The following is a 21528-nucleotide window of genomic DNA, read 5'->3' as shown; positions in this document are numbered from 1 at the left end:
CCGCTTGCTCTTCTTATCTAAATTTTGGAAATTTATAGAAAGATTATATGAAAACTGCGTGTTTACCCTGGAGCGAACAATTGAACTTCAAAGTATCGTTAATTAATTCAGCACCACCGTGTATGTGTGTGTCCCTCTCTACTAAAGTGTATTTAAATGTTTTCTTTAATTTTCATTACTGATTAATAAGAATAGAATTAGGATTGGTCTTGATCACACAATGAATCACAGAGTACAATAGCTCTGCGCACAACTGAATTCAGCAGATGATGATTCAAGTGGTTTTGTTCCTGCTTGATGGGTCTTGCCAAAGGTTTTGTTCCTTCCTACATAAGTCTATATTATCCTGCATAGCAGCTCATTTTCAACAAAGGGCATGCTTTGAATTGATCAAAAGCTGAAGGGCCAGTAACATCTCTCCCACAGCAACCAAGCGGGCGAAGGCCAAAACCATGTGTTACAATAAAAAATGTGGCTGCCATTAAAAACAGCAGTTGTGTCTAGTTTTCCTCCTGTGGAACTTCTAGCTCAGCTTCATTATGCCCTGGCTTAACAGTGGTCTGTTATCCACCCTTGCATCATTGATGCAGTGGTGAGGAAATGTATAATATGATGGCTGGATATAGGTGAGTTGTATTAAGCATTATAGCAGCTCTATTTGGATGTAGCCGTGTGTATGGTAGAGTCTAGTTTGCCTGATGCACAGACAGAGGGCCCCATAGCACCCTCCTCTCCAATCGGGACAGAAACTGAAGCTTAGCTAACCCTTAGTACACATCTCCATGTACAAACTGAAACAGGTGAATGACAGCGAGCAGTTGCCATGCATAGGGCAGGGTTCTCAGCCTTAGGTGCCCATGTGTTCTTGGAATACAACTCTCATCATCCCTAGCTAGCATCTGAGATCTCTCTTGTTTTTGTCCTTATTTCCCCTAACTACGGTATAGAGTGCTTTGCCTGTATCTTGGTGGTAAGCAGAGTTCTGCTACCAGATCTCTGAGAAACAGGATTATAGCTTTCAATATTTGGGGGGCTTTGTTGTGGACCATAAAGTACAATAGTTATATGTGCAGTTGAACTCAGCAGATGATGATTCAAAGAGGAAGTCTCTGGAGCTGGACTGAGCCCTGGATTGCGAGTTGCCTACTCATTCCTTTTGACATCATGTTGAAGCCTTTGGCAGTGTCTGGCCATCTTGGCAACAGTTGGGAGGGAAAATCCCAGGCAATTATCCTTGCCTCTGTGGTTCCAGTTGTTGCACTTGTACTACAGCTTGGTAGAATCATACGCCAGGGAAACGGTTCCCTTGTTTCTGCAGCCACATGCACATGGGACCTTTGTTAACAACTGGAATATTTTAAAGACTCGAATATTTGGAGTGGCAAGGAGTTGGATTGTTTGTATTCCAGGAATGAGGAGTGTGTAATGGGGGGCCTTATATAGCCCCCCCCCTCCGCTTTTTGTTATACAGCCTCTTGGGTGAAGATAATTGTTCTGTGACCTTTTAAAACTTGAGGTTTCTGTGTGAGGAAAAAGCGTAAGAATAAAACAAAGCAGCCTGCTTTTCTTTCAATCTGTAGTTTAAAAAGGAAATGGAAAAAGTGAATTCAATAACGTGTATCATTTTGTGTTTTTTCTGTTGATAGCTAAAAACTGTTAGATATTTATATACAGCTTAATTTAGTGTGGGAGGGAGCTGGCAGAGACAGTACTGGCCCAGAACACTCTCATTCATGCGTGTGTATTTTTTCCTTAAGATTGAACTAAAGCTAGCTGGGAGTTAATATAGTTGCAATTAGTGCTGCTGTGGTGCTCTTTGCTGTGGGGGTATTTCCAGCTTGATAGATAAAATAATCACTATGGTAACCAGCATGGCTGTTTTTATATGTGGGCCTTGTAAAACACAGTATATAAGCTGAACATGGTGTTTCTGCCTCTTCGAAAATACACAATCTTTTATGAAGCTGGATACATTTGTGAAATGGAGCTAGGATGTATTTAAGAGAATGGAGCTAAGAATGAGAAATATTTGCGTGTTAATTACCTTGTACATTGTGGATATATGATGGATTTAAACTCCAAGCTATTCAAATTCTGTGTTTCCCCTGGGCTCATGTAGTCTTGCATCAGGATCACACCCTTTATAGAGATGATGATGATGATGATTCTTATTATTCAGAAATGCAAAGACTTGTATACATTTGTCTTATTTACAAAAGCATCTCAATAATTAATGGAGATAAACACGCTATACTTCCCCTTTCCTATACCGAATAAATAAAATCCATTTGTGTACAATTTATGTACTGTCATCTTCAATCTGGGGGTGCTTCTGGATCCGAGCCTCTCCCTGGGGTCCCAGGTTGAAGTGGTGGACAGAGGTGCTTTTTATCAGCTTCGGCTGATACACCAGCTGCGTTCGTTTCTTGAGATGAACGACCTCAAAACAGTGGTGCATCTGCTAGTAACCTCCAGACTGGATTACTGCAATGCTCTCTATGTGGGGCTGCCTTTGTATGTAGTCCGGAAACTACAGCTGGTTCAGAATGCGGCAGCCAGGTTGGTCTCCAGGTCATCTCGGAGAGATCATATTACTCCTGTATTGAATTAGCTACACTGGCTGATGATAAATTTCTGGGCAAAATTCAAGGTGCTGATTATAATCTATAAAGCCCTAAATGGCTTGGGCCCTGGGTATTTAAGAGAATGTCGTCTTCGTCATGAACCCCACCGCCTATTGAGATCATCAGGAGAGGTCCGTCTGCATTTGCCACCGGCTCGTCTGGCAGCTACTTGGGGACGGGCCTTCTCCGTTGCTGCCCCGATGCTTTGGAATGTGCTCCCTGCTGAAATAAGAGCCTCCCCATCTCTGACAATTTTTAAAAAATCTTTAAAGACACATTTGTTCACCCAGGCTTTTAATTAAATACCATTTCAATAGTTTTAACATTGTTTTAAGGTTTTAAATTGTTTTAACTTTTTGCTGTCATTTATTTTAACCAATGTTTTAATTTCTTTGTTGTCATTTATCTGTTTTAACTAATGTTTTAACTTTTCTGTTTTTGTTGTAAACCGCCCAGAGATGTAAGTTTTGAGCGGTATAAAAATATGTTAGTTAAATCTTCTTTGGAGTTGTTATATCAAGTTACATCATAAATATACTTTCCCCAAATGTAATTTAACCAGCTTAACTGTGATGGTGGTACTGCTTTCCTTCATGAAGATTCTGTACAAACTTGGCTGTTGTTGGAAGGTAAGTAATAAACTCTTGGTCCTTCAATACTTTATAATTCTAAAAATGATTATTTTTGGAGTCCTGTCAAATCATGCCCTGTCATTTCTGCAGTATATCTTTCTAGAAAGAAATAATTGAATGGATATAACCAAATGCTTGTACTATGTCGGCCCCTATGGATCTGCGTGCCTCAGGTGTGATGTTGGCCATTCATCTCTTAGATGACGGACGTGTTTTAAGTGGAAAAGTATTAAGTACCATGTACTACAGCGTATATGGGTTTTCCTCTTAGTATTCTGGCTGCTTAAGTCAGCGTTTAGGATGTTCTTAGGAAACGTTGAATAATTTTGTATTGTATGTAGTCATGTGCATGGACCGGTTCGGAGGCCATTCTAAAGGCCTCCAGACTGGTCCGGACACGGGGTGGTTTTGGTTCCGGTGGGGGGTTCCAATTTAAAAAGGGGGAGCTTTACTCACCCCTTCCAGTAAAGAAACGTATTTCATGTAGTAATTGGGTGGCAGGGTGCCGCCCGTTTCAATCTCCGGCGGCTGCGCGGGCTCCTCCTTTGTAGACATAATCGGGCGGCAGGATCGCTCCAAGTCCCTGCTGCCCGCCCTCTTCATGCTAAGCAAGCCCCCCTCGGCTGGCGGCCGCCCCCTGTGACTATCAAGGGGTTCCCCCCTCCCCTCCGCCCCCTTCCTGACAAATGGCCCCCCATTACAGGAGGACGGCAGGAGAACTCCCTGCCGACCCCCTTCTCCTTTGCCGGCTGGGCTGCAAATGGCTCCTAGGAAGCCTTTCGCGCGTGTGCACAAAAGGCTTCCTAGAAGCCATTTGCAGCCCAGCCGGCAAAGCAAGCGGACGGCAGGGAGTTTTCCCGCCGCCCGCTCGCTCGCTAAAGTTAACGTTAAAGAAGTTCACTTTAGCGAGCGGGCGGCGGGAGAACTCCCTGCCGTCTGCTTGCTTTGCCGTCTGGGCTGCAAATGGCTCCTAGGAAGCCTTTTGCGCACATGCGCGAAAGGCTTCCTAGGAGCCATTTGCAACCCAGACGGCAAAGGAGAAGGGGGTCGGCAGGGAGCTCTCCTGCTGTCATCCTGTAATGGGGGGCCATTTGTCAGGAAGGGGGTGGAGGGGAGGGGGAACCCCTTGATAGTCACAGGGGGCGGCCGCCAGCCGAGGGGGGCTTGCTTAGCATGTAGGGGTGAGTCCGAACCGGTCCGGCGGCCATTCTAAGGAATGGCCGAACTGCCGGACCGGTTCGGCCCTTGCTGGTTCGGGTCCGGGTGGGGGGTATAACTTTAAGGGCGGGAGGGCTTTCTTATTCCTCCCACCTCTTCATCCCCTCCAGCGCCCGTATTTAACCAAATAACGGGGTGCTGGAAACCAGCCGCCGCCGCCGCCGCCCCCCCCAGCAGATCCACATAGAAAGGTGCCCATACCCCTGCCGCCGTCGCCCGCCCGCCCTCCCTCCCTCCCAGCTGCCCGCCCGCCCAAATCCTTACCCAAGGCTGCAGGAGTAAACGAGAGGAGCTCCCGGACAGAGCTCCTCTCGTTAGAAAGGCCTGATGCAGAATGAAGGCGCTTTGCGCGCGCGCAGATGCGCGCGCCACAAAGGACACCAGAGGCCCAGTCTACCCGCCGGGAAAAGGCCGGGTAGACCGGGCCTCCGATCCGGGCCTTTTCCCGGCGGGTAGACCCGGCCTCCGGCGTCTTTTGCGGCGCGCGCATGTGCGCGCGCGCAAAGCACCTTCATTCTGCATCAGGCCTTTCTAAAGAGAGGAGCTCTGTCCGGGAGCTCCTCTCGTTTACTCCTGCAGCCTTGGTTAAGAATTTGGGCGGGCGGGCGGGCAGCTGGGAGGGAGGGCGGGCGGGCGACGGCGGCAGGGGTATGGGCACCTTTCTATGTGGATCTGCTGGGGGGGCGGGGGCGGCTGGTTTCCAGCGCCCCGTTATTTGGTTAAATACGGGCGCTGGAGGGGGTGAAGAGGCGGGAGGGGTAAGAAAGCCCTCCCGCCCTAAAAGAAAGGGCCCCCCTTCGGTGCCGGTCCGGACTGGTCCGGACCGTGCACATCTCTATTAGCATGAAGAGGGCGGGCGGCAGGGACTTGGAGCGATCCTGCCGCCCGATTATGTCTACAAAGGAGGAGCCCGCGCAGCCGCCGGAGATTGAAACGGGCAGCACCCTGTTGCCCAATTACTACATGAAATACGTTTCTTTACTGGAAGGGGTGAGTAAAGCTCCCCCTTTTTAAATTGGAACCCCCCACCCCAGTGCCAGACCGGTTCCGTGCACACCCCTAATTGTATGATCAGAGTAAGGGAGATGGAAAGATGTAAATTTTCTCTCCGTATGGACAATGGGCCACGGTGTAATGAAGTTTTTGTCCTTTCCAGAATTGCATGTGAGCTTCTATACAGAAATAAGAAACCATGTTCCATTTATTGTGATATTTTCTTCTGTTAGTGAGCAGTCCTAGCCCTCCCCAGATACGAAGAGTTACGTGTGAACCAGCATATACAATGGATAGAATTGCTAGTAATTCCTGTGACTGCGGTGGCTTGAAAAAGTGTAGAGTTAATGCTTACACTTTCCCAATTGTGTGTGCGTTCACTCAAGCATGTTTGGGACTTCTCAAATATAGAGCAAAATGACTTGTTTGGAGACAGCTCAGTAGTTAAATAGCCCTAAGTAAAACTAACGAAGCCCATTTTCTGCTTCTTTTAGCATGGTGACTATTAGAGGAGCCCCTCCTAGATAAGGGGGAGTTGCTGTGAATTTGGTTTGTATCCAACTGTCAGCACAGGGTTACAAAGCGGTGTTGTCTGTACTTTGGCTGCCATTTTGAAACAAGAGGATTTGTGTCTGTCTGCCATTTCTTGGGGTTCCTGGGACCTGCTTCCGTGTGCTATAAACTTCTTGTTTTATCTGACTGTAAATGCAAAAGTTGTTAGAGGGGGACACACAGACGTCATAAGTGTGTCATAAGCCTTCTTCCCTCAGGAAAGGAGGTTTAAAAATAGCTTCTGATTCCATATGGCTTCTGTGGTAAAGGCTCTAAAGCTTCTAGAAACTTCCCATGGGCAAATACTTTAACTATGTATATGTGGCCACCCTCATTACCTCTTCATACAAGCATCTCAGCAAAGCCAATTTCCTAGTTCCATGAAAAGAATCATGGCAGAATAAAAATAGAAGTTCAAAGGAGGGGCCGAAGATCCATATTTTTGAAGAGTACAGTTATTACCTGTTTCAAATTACTACTTTCCCTCTCCACTGTAAAAGATTGATGGGGGAGGAGGGAAGATACCCATTCCTTAACGGTGAAGTTTTTATTTTAATTAGTGGTTTCCTTCGCAGAAATCAGGGCATCCTTACTTTCAGTCCTGTTTCAAGGAAGGTTTTTGATGTTTGGAGCTGGGTAACCGGTGCCATGGCAACAGTGGCAGAGTAACCATAACATAAGGCGGTTTCATGAATCTGAGGCTCTGAATTGCTACTGTTGCCAAAGGCACACATTTGTCTGCTGTTTATCAATAGCTGCTAATCAATATTGGTTTGAGTTTTTTCTTTATTTGCTGCTAGGTATTTTTGTGGAGAGGAGCAATGGAAGTTTTAAGCTGATACAGTAGGTATCCTAGTACTTCTGTACAATCCTCTCCAGATCCCTATTCTGCTATTCTGTTGTACCTGCATTCAGATGTCTGTGTACACGTTTTTGTGTGAATGTACATATGTTCATTTAAAAAGTGAATCTGGGTACAGGTCCTCTGAAATGCAGGATAGGAAGCATATTGCTCTGAGTATGTGTGTTCAATGTTGTGTGTTTGTAAAGATCTGTACTTTATTTATTTGATTGATTGATTGATTGATTTTTATACCGCCCTTCCAAGCAAAAAACAGAAACCATTAAAAACAATTAAAACAGAAATACAAATATAAACACAAATTTAAAAACATCTTAAACAATTAAACTATCAAAACAATTAAAACCTTGAAAACCAGGTTAGGGTTGTACACTGTATACAGATTGTACATGTGTTGAACATCATATGTGAATAGACGTAAGGTTGGGAGTCTCATGGGGCTTTTGAATGGTTCATATTGCATCTTTTTGGCACCTGAAGAAACAAATGGCTCACTTAAAGTTTCTTCTCTTCCAGCCTTAGGTTTGGACAGAGGAAACCTGGGAGAAAGCAGTGGCAGAAGTTGGTTTCAGGGTCCCAAGCTTTAGGGATCGCAGTAGGAGTAATGAAGTAAAAGAGGACCCTGTAGCGGATTAGACAGAAGGATTACATAGTCTTGAAGTGTCCCGAGAATCCCACAGCTAGAGGTGGTGGTGGTGGGAAGATGGGTGTTTTCCTTCAAGGAGTAAATATGGCTTTTACAAAGCAAGCAGCTGAATAGGACTCCTGGAGTGGTTTCAAACTGTATGGAATGCGGTGGGAACAGGAAGTATACATGCCTTCCCCTTCCTGTTCCTCCTCTCAAAGGGTAAGAGATGTGGTCACTGTTCCCTCTAAGGCGTATGCACATCCATGCGCTCACAAGTTTTTGGATGTCCGCTCAGTTCATTTTAGATCCCGCTCAGGTTGAATCAGGAAAGCCCCACTCTGAATGCATGTGCACACACACTGCTTTGATACTGCCACCCAGAATAAAACTCATTCCGTACAGAGATGAAAAAAATTAGAGGGACCACTGGATGTGGTCGCTAAGAGTCAACGCCGACTTGACGGCACTTAATCAATCAATCAATCACCAAAGGGTGGGATGTGGATTTTTTATAACCAGAAGTCTTCATGCGATTGTTGTTGTTGTTGGCTTCCTTCCTGTATCAGAGATTCTCAACATATTAAAAAGAAAAGAAGAATGTGTTCCAGCGCCCTCAGTTGCCTATTCTCCATTTGCCTATTCTCCATTGGCAGCTTTTTGAATGTATTTCTGAATTTATCAGCTGGCTTTTGTCAAGACTTTGTCCATATTGCCTTGTGTAATATGCACACAATACAGCACACAATACTGTAATTTCATCATTGAGTGGTGAGGGGAACCCTGAGCCAACAGTTTCTGGAGAAGGAAGCATGCAAGTAAGGGATATATGCAAAGATTAATATTGGGAAAGGAGAAAACAAAGGAAGCAACATAGTGCTAGAATTAACTTACTTTAAAACAAACAAGCAAGCAAATGCATGTGTGTCATGCCCCCGCCCCCGCCCCGGGTCAGATTCTATGTAATGAGACTAGTTTGCTCATTTTTAAGCTCTTCCTTGGTATAATCTTTGGTCTGGGATGCAAATGAACCTTCTAGAATGGAATTTGACTGGCAAACCCCTTGTGCAAGTGTGTGTTCAAGGCAAGGTCAAGGGCATAGGCAGCCATGAAATTATTAAAAGTTTTGGGAGCCTCACTTTGTGAATTGCACATCAAAACAGAGCTTGTTTAATACTTAAACACAATAGCCGGCGGCACTTGCATTGTTGCTTAGGCATTTCCCCCTCTTGTCATGGTGTCTTCTTCCTGGAGAGATTCCGGAGCTGTACTATCTGATGTTCCAATTATCCCTGGAGGATGAAGCTCTTCCGTGCTGTGTGTATAATGCGTTCTTGTGGCAGAAGTGCTTTCTGGCTCATTAGCATAGCTTTGCTCTGTGTCGTATATGTTGAATGCAAATTAGGAAGGTTTGTCATTGTGGGGCAGTGTGCTTAGAGTTTGTCATATGTACCTTGTTGGTATACTTCTCTTGACTGTGCATCATGTGATCCTGCTTAAAATAAATCCACTTCATTTTCTGTTGACTTGTTGGTTGCAGTCAGGTCAATTATTTATCCCATTGTTGACTGCAAAGAGTCAGCTTGTCACAACAAGGTTTTTCGTTTGCGCTGAAGCTGGTTTTTCTCTCTTCTTGCAGTGCTTTTCTGTGGTAGGTGTACCTGTACTGTAATGAATGGAACCCTTTCAGACAGGGAAGCCTACTGAATGTCAAGCAGCTCTAGATGTCTTGCATTGTCTGTGTGAGACAAGTAGCTTTTTGTTCACTTATTCTCACACACAGACAAGCAAACATGCTTTTGTTTCCTTTTAATTCAGGAGGTATATCATAATACAGCAGTTTCCAACCTTGAGTTCCCAGATGATGATGATGTATTACAACTCCCATCACCCCCAGCCACAATGGCCAAGGTTCCGACATCATTTGTGGACCCAAGTTTGGAAATCCTTGCCTTAATAAAATCAATGATTCAATTTCAAAAGATTTCATTGACTCTTATTGTTTCACTTGCTTTGGGATAGAGAAGTGGATTAGGGCTGTGTCACAGGGAGTGGTTTAAAAAAAAAAAAGTTTTCTGTTTTAATTTTAGGGTTTATGGACTACTCTCCTGTCCTGGACCAAGGCAGATTATAGCACTTTTAAAATTACTCTACACGATAGTGTGGCAATTTCTTTTATTACTCTGCACAAGACAATCTGGTGAATAGTTAACTATTCACAATTTACAGATGGAGGCTGATAAGCAGTGACAACCCTCCCCCCCCCAAATTTTTAAATTTAGCCAGAGTATTAAACCCAAATCTTGCAAATTCAAATTTGATGTTTGGACCCGGACCATATGGAGTATGTCTCAAACTGTTGTTGTTGTTGTTTACACAGTCAGACAGGTGTTATTGACTGGTTTGTTTTATCTAGACATTGAGGCCTTCCCAAGGACCTGGGATGGCTGAATTTTATTATCAGTATTGTTGTTGTTATAGATATCGTCATAGATTATAGGCTGTTCCCAGTAAAGTTGCTTTTTGTAATTGGCTGGTGGTGATTTCTGTGGCCCCTATGGTGTTGAGGTGCTCTTCAAGGTGTTCTGGAATTGCACCCAGGGCACCAATTACTACTGGGATTATTTTGGTCTTTTTCTGCCACTGCCTTTCAGTTTCAATTTGTAGATCTTTGTATTTTGTGATTTGTTCTATTTCTTTTTCTTCTATTCTGCTATCACCTGGTATAGCTATGTCGATTATTTTAACTTGTTTTTCTTTCTTCTCGACTACAGTTATATCTGTTGTTGTTGATGATGATGATGATGATGATAACATTTTATATCCCGCTCTTCCTCCAAGGAGCCCAGAGCGTTGTACTTCATATTTCAGTTTATTCTCACAACAACGCTGTGAAGTAGGTTAGGCTGAGAGAGAAGTGACTGGCCCAGAGTCATGCAGCAAGTATCATGGCTGAATGGGGATTTGAACTCGGGTCTACCTGGTCCTAGTCCAGCACTCTAACCACTACACCACTCTGGTTTTGGGCAAATTCTGTGTGATGCTTAAGCAGCTTTCCCCTCTGTGCTGGAGCTCTTCATTAACGGGTTGTGTAACTAGCATGCTCAAGACAGGACTGGACTTTGTAAGGCTTGCTTCCTGCTGCTGGGAGGCGCCTAATCCTATTTCTGGTCCTGTCTGTCTGAGCTTGCAGGACACAGAGTTCTTCAGCTGTCGACACTCCCTAAATATTACTAGTAGTAACAAATGGCACCAGTGGCATTTCTTGCTGTCACAAAAGCCCTCTTCAGGTATTATGAAAGCATATCTACTGTACAGGAGTGTGCTGGCAAGCCGTTAGCGGGGTATAGACAGAGGGAAAGCTTGAGGAGCAGCAACTCAGTTAAATTCTGAGGGGGAGATATCGGTTAGTGGTGGTGGTGGGTTCTCAGTTGCTTAGATGGGTGTCTGTGCCCCTCAACATATTGGCTGATGTGCACTAGGAATAATTCATACACTGCTTGTCTCACATAGACACTTCTGAAAATGATTTTCATGTGGTGGCAGTGAATGTGGTAGGATATAATATTTCTCATCTTGTGGAATGTGTCTTTGCTATGCCAGCCTCCACCAGAGATATGACATAGTGGCACAAACGTTCCACACAGTTGAGCTAACTTGTGCAGTTAAGTTTGATTATGCAAGTTGTGTCCTAAAGTGGAATGCGAATAGGTGGCAGTATTGTTTATGGTCGCCACATGAGACAAGTAGCATGAATGAATTTTTGACCCAACTTTATGGCATATCTCCTGTGCCAAGTAAAGGCTCTGGTTTGGGATATATGCTCTTGCCGGAGTTCTGTTTATCATATTTCAGTTGATAGACTTGAATATTTCAGCCCTCCAGAAAATATGCAGGCCCCCTATATTCAGGTAGTGATGTCTGATTGCAATGCCATATTAAGAGTGATGTGCAATTGTCAGGTTCTAGGCCCAGGCTTCTCCCCGATATGCTAGGTTTATATGTGCAGATATACATTTTGTGTTCTGGGCAGGCATATTTGGTCCCTTATCTGTAGTCTGAAGTAGTATTTCATCATGTGAACTTGTTTATCATGTAGCTCAGGAGTTCTCAAACTTGAATCCCTAAATGTTGTTGGACTACAACTCCCATTATCTCCAACCATGAGGTTTTTGTGGCTGGGGATGATTGAAACTGTAGTCCAGCAACATTTGGGGGCCCAAGTTTGAGAACCCCTGATATAGCTCATGCTGTCTAGGTTAATAACAAGGTCTTCAATGCAGGCCCTTCTTATGAAAACCAGACCTAATGTACTGTATAATGTTGAAATTTGCAACTAATGCTGATTGATCAGTCCATGCTTTCAGCTCTACAGCCGACTCTCTTTCGGGGAAAAAAATTGAGAGGGCATTGATTTGCAAACAGTTGGCATCACCCTGGGTAATTGGCAGCGGGAAGAAGAGGCAGCATCTTTTGCAACACTGCTGTTTGGAATGGTTTCACAACACTCATCTTGCAGAATTTGATTCTAAGCAAAATTGAAAAATTTGCATTATTCCCTGCTGCGAGTGCCTGGGCCTAGGGACTGGTTACTATAGAAACTAATATTGAAGAGCCGGCTGAGAGTTCGGCACTGGAGCTGTCTGAGCTTATTTCACAGTATGGCGCAATCCAATGCGCAAGTAATTTTTTTGCTCCTCCTCTTTCAAGAAGGGGACAAAACATGGCTTCTCCCTGTAGCAGAGCTGGATGTTCCTTCACAGAAATAGGCTGAGACTCCTCAGGGGGGGTGGGACGGCAAGACAAAGATTCACCTTGCAGAGTGCCCGCACCCCGGTTGCGATGCTTGTCGATTATGCATGCAGCAGAATGATTTCTAAGCCATGCAAGAATACCTTCTGGAATCTTTTCAGCTCATTTCAAATTGAAATGCAAGTCAAAGGAAGGGTGCTTTCCCCCCCTCCCTCCACACCACAAAAGGATAGCAGATGGGTTGCAACAGCAGTATTTCCAGTTGGCTGGGGCGCTCAGGTTCCCTCTTGTTGAACATTCTCTGTCATGTAGCCGATAGAGTTCCAGTTGGAGGGGCCCAAATTCTTCTCTGTCTGACACCTCAATAAACAGGGTGGGGTATGTGCATGAGGGAGAGCAGAATGGAGTGAACTGTCAGTTTCCCCCTCTAAAAAAGGAAGTCATAGCTGACCCAGACAATGCCTTCATTGATATCAGTGCTGGATATCTCGCTTATCTGCGTGTCTCAGAATAGCACAAAAAAGGCAGTGTCTCGTCTCTACGCAATTTAGAGGCACTGAACCAAGCGCTGTAGCATCGTCTCATGTTTCCAAGGGTTATTTTTACATAACTTAACTTGCTGCAAGACCTAGCAGATTATGAATGAACTATAAATAAATTAAAACATAAAGGTGCAATTTGCTCTGTAAATGAATGAAGTGTGCATTCGTTTGGGCAGCTGTGGCATTTAATTTTTATGGATGCTCCATTTTATTTGTCCAAATAGGCCTTGAGTGCAGCAGCAGCAGCAGCAAACCTTGTTTCTGTTTATGGGCTTGCATTCTGGATTTGCTATACATGTGGCTCAGGCCTTATCCATGAGTAGCTGTTGAAACCCACACTGATTTTTTAGAGGTGAAGAGTTCATGCATTCATCTTCTCACAGCTGCTGCTGTTCAGCTGAGTTTTGGTTAGTAACCTAGTTATAGAAATGAGAGTGGTGCAGAGAGAGAGGTTTTGATAGACTGTTGTGATGTTGGTCCCCTAAAATAAAATGGGCAAGGCGATACCTTATTGGACCAATCTCTTATTAGTGGAGAGCTGTGCTTTTCAGTCATTTCACCTTCAGGAAGCAGTTTCCATGTTTTGTCTGCCAGGGAAATGCTGAGAATCTGGTGCAGAATCCTGTGTGTGGCAGAAGTTTCTGGGTTATGTTGTAAAATGAGGGATACAAAATTGAAGCTGAATCCAAGCTCATTGTGGGGGCTCAGAATCTGAGGGATGTGCTGGATGGGGTTATACTCGCCAAAGGAGCAGGTGCGCAGCTTGGGAGTACTCCTGGACCCAGGCCTCCTGGTATCTCAAGTGGAGCCCATGGTCAGGAGTGCTTTCTATCAGCTTTGGCCGATTCAACAGCTGCGCCCATTCCTTGGAGAGGATGACGTCAAAACGGTGCATCAGCTGGTAACCTCCCAGTTTGGCTATTGCAATGTACTCTACATGGGGCTGCCATTGTACATAGTTCAGAAACTTCAGTTAGTTCAAAATGCGGCAGCCAGATTGATCTCTGGGGCAACCTGGAGAGACCATATTATGCCTGTCTTGAAACAGTTACACTGGCTGCCAATATGTTTCTGGGCAAAATACATAGTGCTGGTTATTACCTTTAAAGCCCTGAACAGCTTAGGTCAGAGTTATCTAAGAGAGTGCCTTCTTCTGCATGATTCCCACCACACGTTAAGGTCATCTGAGGAGGTCTGTCTCCAGTTACCACCGGTTTGTCTGGTGGCGACTCAGAGGAGGGCCTTTTCTGCAGCTGCTCCTGGGCTGTAGAATCCATTCCCAGAAGAAATCCGTAATTTGAGTTCATTACTGTCTTTCAGGAGAGCCCTTAAAACCTATCTGTTTGGTCTGGACTTCCAGGGTTTTTAAACTACTGTAAACCGTTTTAAATTGTTTTAAATGGTTGCCCTGGTTTTCCAGGGTTTTTAGCTGTTTGAATGTTTAAATTGGTTTTATTCTGTTTCTATAGTTTTGGTTTTAATTGTTTTTATCCTGTTCTAAACTGCCCTGAGCCATTTTGGAAAGGCAGTATATAAATCGAATAAATAAGTAAATAAATAAATAATGCAACATACTGTCAAGGGGTACTGGATAGCTTGCTGGAGCTCACCCTGCGCCCATGAAAACCGAGAGCGCATGCTAAAACTCATTTTAGAGGGCATGGGCCGTTCTAGGAAGCAGTGTGTGGATCAGGCAACTGAATTTTTAGTGGCAGACTGCACATTGGGGTGGGGGTGGGGAGTGCTGTCTCTTGCACAGTTTCACTAACACTTTGTCAAAGAATACAAGTCCAAAATTGAGATTACTTCAAATATTGATAGTATTCATTCATTCATTTAACATATTTTTATACCGCCCAAAACTTACGTCTCTGGGTGGCTTAAAACAAATTAAAAACAACATTAAAACATTAGTTAAAAACAAAAACAAGAAATTTAAAATATGACAATTTAAATGTGTTAAAACAATATTCTAAAACAACATTAAAAAAAAAAATCAAAACAGTATCAGTTAAAAGCCTGGGTGAACAGATGCATCTTTAAAGACTTTTTTAAAATGGTCAGAGATGGGGAGGCTCTTAATTCACTAGGGAGCGCATTCCAAAGCCTCGGGGCAGCAATGGAGAAGACCCGTCCCTGAGTAGCCACCAGACGTGCTGGTGGCAAATGCAGATGGACCTCTCCTGATGATCTCAGTGGGCAGTGGGGTTCATAACGAAGAAGACGTTCTCTTAAATACCCAGGGCCCAAGCTGTTTAGGGCTTTATAGGTTATACACCTTGTATTTTGCATGGAAACATATCGGAAGCCAGTGTAGCTCCTTCAATACAGTAGTATGGTCTCTCCTAGATGTCCCAGAGACCAGCCTGGCTGCCGCATTCTGAACCAACTTTAGTTTACAGACTACATACAAGGGCAGCCCCACATAGAACACATTACAGTAATCCAGTGTGGAGGTTACCAGCAGATGTACCACTGTTTTGAGGTCATCTATTTCAAGAAACGGACACAGCTGGCATATCAGCCAAAGCTGATAGAAGGCATCTCTGGCAACTGCCTCAACCTGGGACACCAGGGAGAGACTTGGATCCAGAAGTACCCCCAGACTGTGTACCTGTTCTTTCTGGGGAAGTGTGACCCCATCTGGAACAGGCAGATCAAAATAATCTCCCGAGTTTCGACCCCGCACAATGAGTACCTCTGTCTTATCTGGATTCGGTCTCAGTTCGTTATCCCTCATCCAGCCCATTACCGACTCCAGGCAGGCATTTAGGAAAGTTATGACCTCTCCCGATGATGCTGACATGGAGAAATAGATTTGGGTATTATCAGCATACTGATAGCACCCTGCACGAAATCTCCTGATGATCGCTCCCAGCAGTTTCATGTAGATGTTAAACAACATCGGAGACAATACGGAGCTCTGAGGGACACCATACCAAAGTTCAGATTTTGAAGAACAGTAGTCTCCAAGGGACACCATCTGGAACCTGCCCAAGAGGTAAGAGTGGAACCACCGCAGAGCTGTGCCTCCCACTCCCAACCCCCTCAGATGCTCTAGAAGGATACTATGGTCGATAGTATCGAAAGCTGCCAAGAGGTCCAAAAGGACCAACAGAGTCACACTTCCTCTGTCAATTCCCATTTGGAGATCATCCATCAGGCCGACCAAGGCAGTCTCCACCCCATAGCTAGCCCAGAAGCCAGTTTGAAATGGGTCTAGATAATCAGTTTCCTCCAAGACTGTCTGGAGCTGGGGGGCCACCACCCTCTCAATTACCTTGCCCAGCCACGGAAGCTCTGAGGGATCCAAGGTAGGCTTCTTCAGAAGCGGTCTAGTGATTGCCTCCTTAAGACTAGGAGGCATCCTAGTGGTTATAATATTAGTGTTGTGTTCATTGCAGAACTTCAGGAACATAGGAAGCTGCTTTATACATAATCAGACCTTTGGTCCATCTAGCTCAGTATTGTCTGCACTGACCAGCAGTGGTTATTCTAGGTTTCAGGCAGGAGTTTCTGTGAGCCATACCTGGAGTTGCAAGGGATTGGACCAGGAACACTGCATGCAAAGAAGAGACAAGTATGGGACTGTAATTGGCCACTGTTATGCGTTCAGTGCAAGGCTTTCAATAGCAAGACTATTTCTATGCAGCTTTGCTTCACGGGATAATCCAAAGACTCAGTGTTGTGATGTTGCAGCCTTTTGTGTACCCCTCGATGGCAAGAGCTCTCTTTGGCCACAGGTTTGGCAGTTGCAGGCTTTGAGAGATTTGGTTGACTGTATGTTACCTGATACTTGACCTTTTTTTAGGGGCAGCTTCACATGACTGGTGGCAAGTCCAGTTTGCATGAGCTGCCAGTTCACAGCAAGCACATTCTCATGAAGTGAGCTGGTACTTCCTCCCCTTACGTGTCGTGCAAACCCGCCCGTGTTGGATTGTCAAGGAGCCCTTGCCTTAGCTACTCAACATCAACCATCCAGCTTCAAATCTTGCTTACAGGTGTTGGATTCCCAGAGGGAAGTGCTTCTTGTTAACTCAACATTGACTAGTTCACACAAAATGAAAGGGGCAGAATTACTGTCTTGTGCCAGGAGTGTGTACTTGCTGGAAACTGGTGATATGTGCCAACATGACTTGCCACTGGCCATGTGAGCCATCCTAGCTTCATCTGACTTGAGAAAGTGTGTCAATAAGTTGTTGCTGGTTTCACTCACTCACTCACTCACTCACTCATCCTGATCCCATGGAAGAATGCTAACCATGGCCAGGCAGGTGATAACTTGATATTGCAGTTTGGGCAACATCTACAGAGGACTTTCCTCTTGGATAAAATGTTTTCACTTGTTGCAATGTAGACTCTGAATTGAACCTGGGTTGACAACCCTCACTTTATAGCTTACCACATAGGGTAGCTGCAGTGCACAGAGTTGTGGGTTCTTCGATGTGGTCTCTATGCTTTACACAAATGGGCTTTGCGCCTGTGCAGAGACCACATCGGAGCTTCCAAGCTAGAGAACTGCTTTTTTGGTGGTAGCCCCCGCCCCCTCAGTATATAGGCGGCTGCGCGGGTTTCCCTCTCCAGTCTTTCTTTGTCCGTGATCGAAGACACATTGTGAGCTCTTCCTTGCTAGATGCTTCGCAAGTACTGCATTCTCCTTTCCTCTTTTCTCCTCATTTTTAGTTCAGTATTTCCCTTCTTTAGCGTTCTTATTTCACCCCCGGTCCCCCCGCCCCCGAACAACTCTGTTTCGTTTTCCACCTCATCGCGGCCTTCAGGCCCGACATCCTGCAGCTCCTTCGCCTCCGCTTCTCTGCATTTATCTTCTTTGGCCTATGGAGAAAACTACAAAATTTAAGCAGTGTGGTCGCTTCAAATCCAAAATCCTTTCCACTGACGACCACAGACTCTGCCTCTTTTGCCTTGGTGAGTCACATAAAGTTAGCTCTTGCATACACTGCGCGGCCTTTACCAAGCAGGCACGCAAGAATCAGGCCTCTGGGCTTCGTTCTTGGCTTTGGGAACAGTCGTTCCAACCTACGGGCTCGGACAAACTGTCCACCATGCAGGCTTCGTCCAATACCTCTCCTGCAGCCCGGGGCTTACAGCCCATTTCTGTTCCTCCGGGAGTCTCTGCAACAACCCCCGAGGTGAATGTGCCCGTTGATCCCGCGGCTTGGGCTTCGACGTCGATACCGAAGAGTTCGGCAGCAGTGTCGATCTCGAAGGTGGCCTTGATTGAACCGCGTTCTGTCCAGCCGTCCAAAAAGAAGAGGAGAAAGAAGGACCGTCGTGCCCCTTCTGAACCTCCAGCAAAAAAGCACAGGTCGACGCATGATACCGACGTCGATCCCGAACTCTGCACACTGAAACGGTCTTAGATACTGAAGTCGTTTACGACTCCAGCCCACACGATCCCGTGTACGAGTCCGACCACGACTCTCAGCCTGAGGAGCTCCCTCCCGAACAACCATGCCACTGGACCAACCGGGAGTTGGAAGCTGCTCTCGACGAGCGCTATGCCAGGCAAGTTGAGGAAGAGGCTGACTACTTCTACGCTCATCAAGAAGTTCGCCAACGCCATCGGGCCTCCACGGCTGCGGAGCCACCCCTTAGATGTTCGGCCTCCCCTCGCTCCTCGATACTGGCCTTCTCGGCCTCGGCTGCACTCCCGAACCCACCTTCGGGATCGATGACTTTGCCTCTTCCCACTCCCCGGACCACGTCTCTTCTGCCTCCATGGGTCCCACCCAGAAACTCACTGGTGCAGGCGGCCATGGCTACTATTGCTCCTGACTCGAGACCAGCGCCTCGACTCCGGATTCGACCCCTTCAACCTCCGGTATCGACCGACTCGTCGGACCCGTCTTCGGATGAAGAGGGCCCCGAATCTTCCTTATCCCATCGGATATCTCTGGGTTCTTTGCCCCCTTCTTTATTGCTGGACCCGAGACCCAGCTCCTCGTCGGAGGACTTCCATGTTTATATGGACATTGTCTCACGTATGGCAGCTTCCCTTGGAGTCCAACTGGCTCACGGAGACAAATCTGAGCCTGACCCTCTTTTTCAATTAATCGAGGAGGACGCCTGCCTGTCGGTATCGTTACCGTTGAACCCGTCCATTCTTAAAGTGGCCAAAACCTGTTGGATCAAACCGTCCTCCCTCCCACAAACTTCCAAATGGCTGGACTCCTTTTACAAGGTTCATACCTCCATGGAACAGGATGATTCATTCTTAAAACAGCATCCTTCTATGGATTTGATTGTGGTAGAATCCTCACTTTCCAAATTCAGGGCCTATACCTCTTCCACCTCAGCCGACAAGGAGGGAAAGAAATTAGACGGGTTTGGAAGACGATTATACGCAATTGCTTCTTTATTGACCGGAATCACAAACTACCAGGCATACTATGCCAAGTATCAATCTTTTCTTTGGGACCATGTTGCTCCTTTCTTAGACCACCTTCCGGAAGAACAACCGGCCCCGGCCAAGGTATTCCTTCGAGAGGCCACGCAGGTCTCTAAACAAGAGCTGCATGCAATTCGCCACTCCACGGAAGGGGCCGCCAAAGTAATGGCAACTTCCATCGTCCGCCGCCGCCATGCTTGGCTTAGATCTTCGGGTCTCACGCCCAATGCCAGGTCCAGAGTTGAGGATCTGCCCTTCGATGGTTTCTCCCTGTTTGGAGAGAAAGTGGATGATACTCTTCAGAAAGTACAGAAACTGTGTAATACAGCCCATTCCATGGGCCTCCAACATTCTTCAACCCGTCACTATAAATCTCAAAAATGGCAACGCCAATCATACTCCTCTAAACAACAGTACTATCAACCCCAGGACAAGTCCTTTCGTTCCAACAGATATCAACCTTACAGAAAGTGCTCCAACTTCACTGGATCCAAAATGCAGCTCCGATCCAAAGGTTCTCAACCCCCAGCCAAGGGACAATGACTTGTACCCTCTGCCCCGCTGGGGAACCAGGCTCTCCCCCTTCATTGCCGCTTGGGAGAATATCAACACAGACTCCTGGGCCTTGACCATAGTAAGGATGGGTTACGCTATAGAGTTTGCATCAATTCCTCCATACAACCCTCTGTTTTCCACTCCACCCACCCCGGCTCTTCTGCAAGAAGTCAACTCTCTTCTCTCCAAATCTACAATAGAACTGGTTCACAATACACAAACCCCAAGATTCCAGCTCCGATACTTCACTGTTCCCAAGCTGGACGGCTCCCTTCGCCCCATCCTGGATCTCCAGGAACTCAGTTCTTACATCACTTACCGCAGGTTCCGTATGGTCATGATTCCTACAATCATCTCCCTTCTGCAAAAGAACCAGTGGTTCGTTTCCATTGATCTCAAGGATATATATTACCACATCACTATCAGACCTCAGTATTGTCGTTTCCTCCGTCTTCAAATAGCACACAACACCTACCAGTTTCATGCACTTCCTTTCGTATTGGCATCTGCGCCCCAGGTGTTCACCAAATGCATGGCCCTGGTGGTGGCAGCCCTGCAACAACAAAATATTCAAAATTTTCTGTTCCTCGGCGATTGGCTCGTGGTGGCTCATGACCCACAGTCCCTCCTCAGAGACCTTCACACGGTCATCACCCTTCTCTCCAATCTGGGCCTGCAGGTGAACTACGACAAATCGAAGCTCACCCCCTCCAAAACCATAGAATTCCTGGGGATCCTCTTTGACTCCATGCAATCCAAGAACTTCCTTCCCCAACTCAGAACCCAGGCCATCCTGGACTTGTCGGCCCACCTGCTCTGCCACCCTACCCAATCAGCACGCACGGTGCAGTGCCTGCTAGGACATATGGCCTCCACCACCCATGTCCTCCCTCACGCCAGGCTACAAGCCAGATCTCTCCAGCACTGTTTTCTCTCGGCATTCTCTCCCCATGAGGACTCCATCGCCATCAAACTTACACTTCCGCCTCCGGTTCTGCACTCCCTTCTATGGTGGACGGACATGGCCAACCTCATCATTGGCTCCCCCTTCCATCCTCCCCATCCAGCCCTCTTACTCACCACGGATGCATCCCTGGACGGTTGATGTGCCCATGCCAACAATCACAACATCCACGGCATCTGGACTCAGGCAGAAGCCTCCCATCAAATCAATTATCTCAAACTCTTAGCGATATTCAAAGCCTTGAAGGCTTTCCTTCCCCTGATAAGGGGCTCCCATGACCTCGTCCAGACGGACAATACTACCTCCAAAGCTTACCTGAACAGGTAGGGCGGCACCTCTTCCACCACCCCCTGTTCCTGTCCACAGACCTATGGCTTTGGTGCATTCACGACGATATCACGCCTCTGCTGGTTCACATACAAGGATAGGACAATGTCACGGTGGACAGGCTGAGCAGGACCCCAACAACATCTCACGAGTGACAGCTACATCCCCCTACGCTACGCTCCCTCTTCCACTGTTGGTTCCTCCCAGAAATAGACCTCTTTGCATCAGAAGCAAATGCGCAATGCCACCAATATTGTTCCAGGTCCAGGATTGGACCCAACTCCCTGGGAGATGTGTTTAACCTGCCTTGGACGAACCGCTTCATCTACGCCTTCCCTCCAATCCCTCTACTTCCTCGAGTCCTTCAGAAGATCTCCCAGGACCTCCCGCACTGCATCCTCATTGCTCCGTGGTGGCCCAGGCGGCCCTGGTTTCCCCAACTCCTTCGTCTATCCAGCCATCAATACCACCGC

General features: G+C 46.3%; 1 protein-coding gene across 18 annotated transcripts in view; it reads left to right on the top strand.

Moving 5' to 3' along the window:
- MTSS1 (MTSS I-BAR domain containing 1) overlaps positions 1-21528 on the top strand; it is a 184612-nt gene that overhangs the window by 40030 nt on the left and 123054 nt on the right. Inside the window, exon 1 of one of the 18 annotated variants that reach the window (XM_053244863.1) lies at positions 5333-5464. The exons of 16 other annotated variants lie outside the window; for them this stretch is intronic. Coding sequence is in view for 1 of the 2 variants with exons in the window: in XM_053244853.1 (XP_053100828.1) it covers positions 5542-5638 (97 nt within the window). In the remaining variant the exon portion in view is untranslated. Of the gene's footprint in view, positions 1-5332; positions 5465-5520; positions 5639-21528 lie in introns of those variants that run through there. One more of the 18 variants, XM_053244853.1, reaches the window with a different exon arrangement.

This window comes from Hemicordylus capensis, chromosome 4, assembly GCF_027244095.1.
Source record: "Hemicordylus capensis ecotype Gifberg chromosome 4, rHemCap1.1.pri, whole genome shotgun sequence".
Taxonomy (NCBI): Eukaryota; Metazoa; Chordata; class Lepidosauria; order Squamata; family Cordylidae; genus Hemicordylus; species Hemicordylus capensis.
The sequence above is the reverse complement of the archived record's forward strand: the minus strand, read 5'-3'. Positions and strand labels throughout refer to the sequence as shown.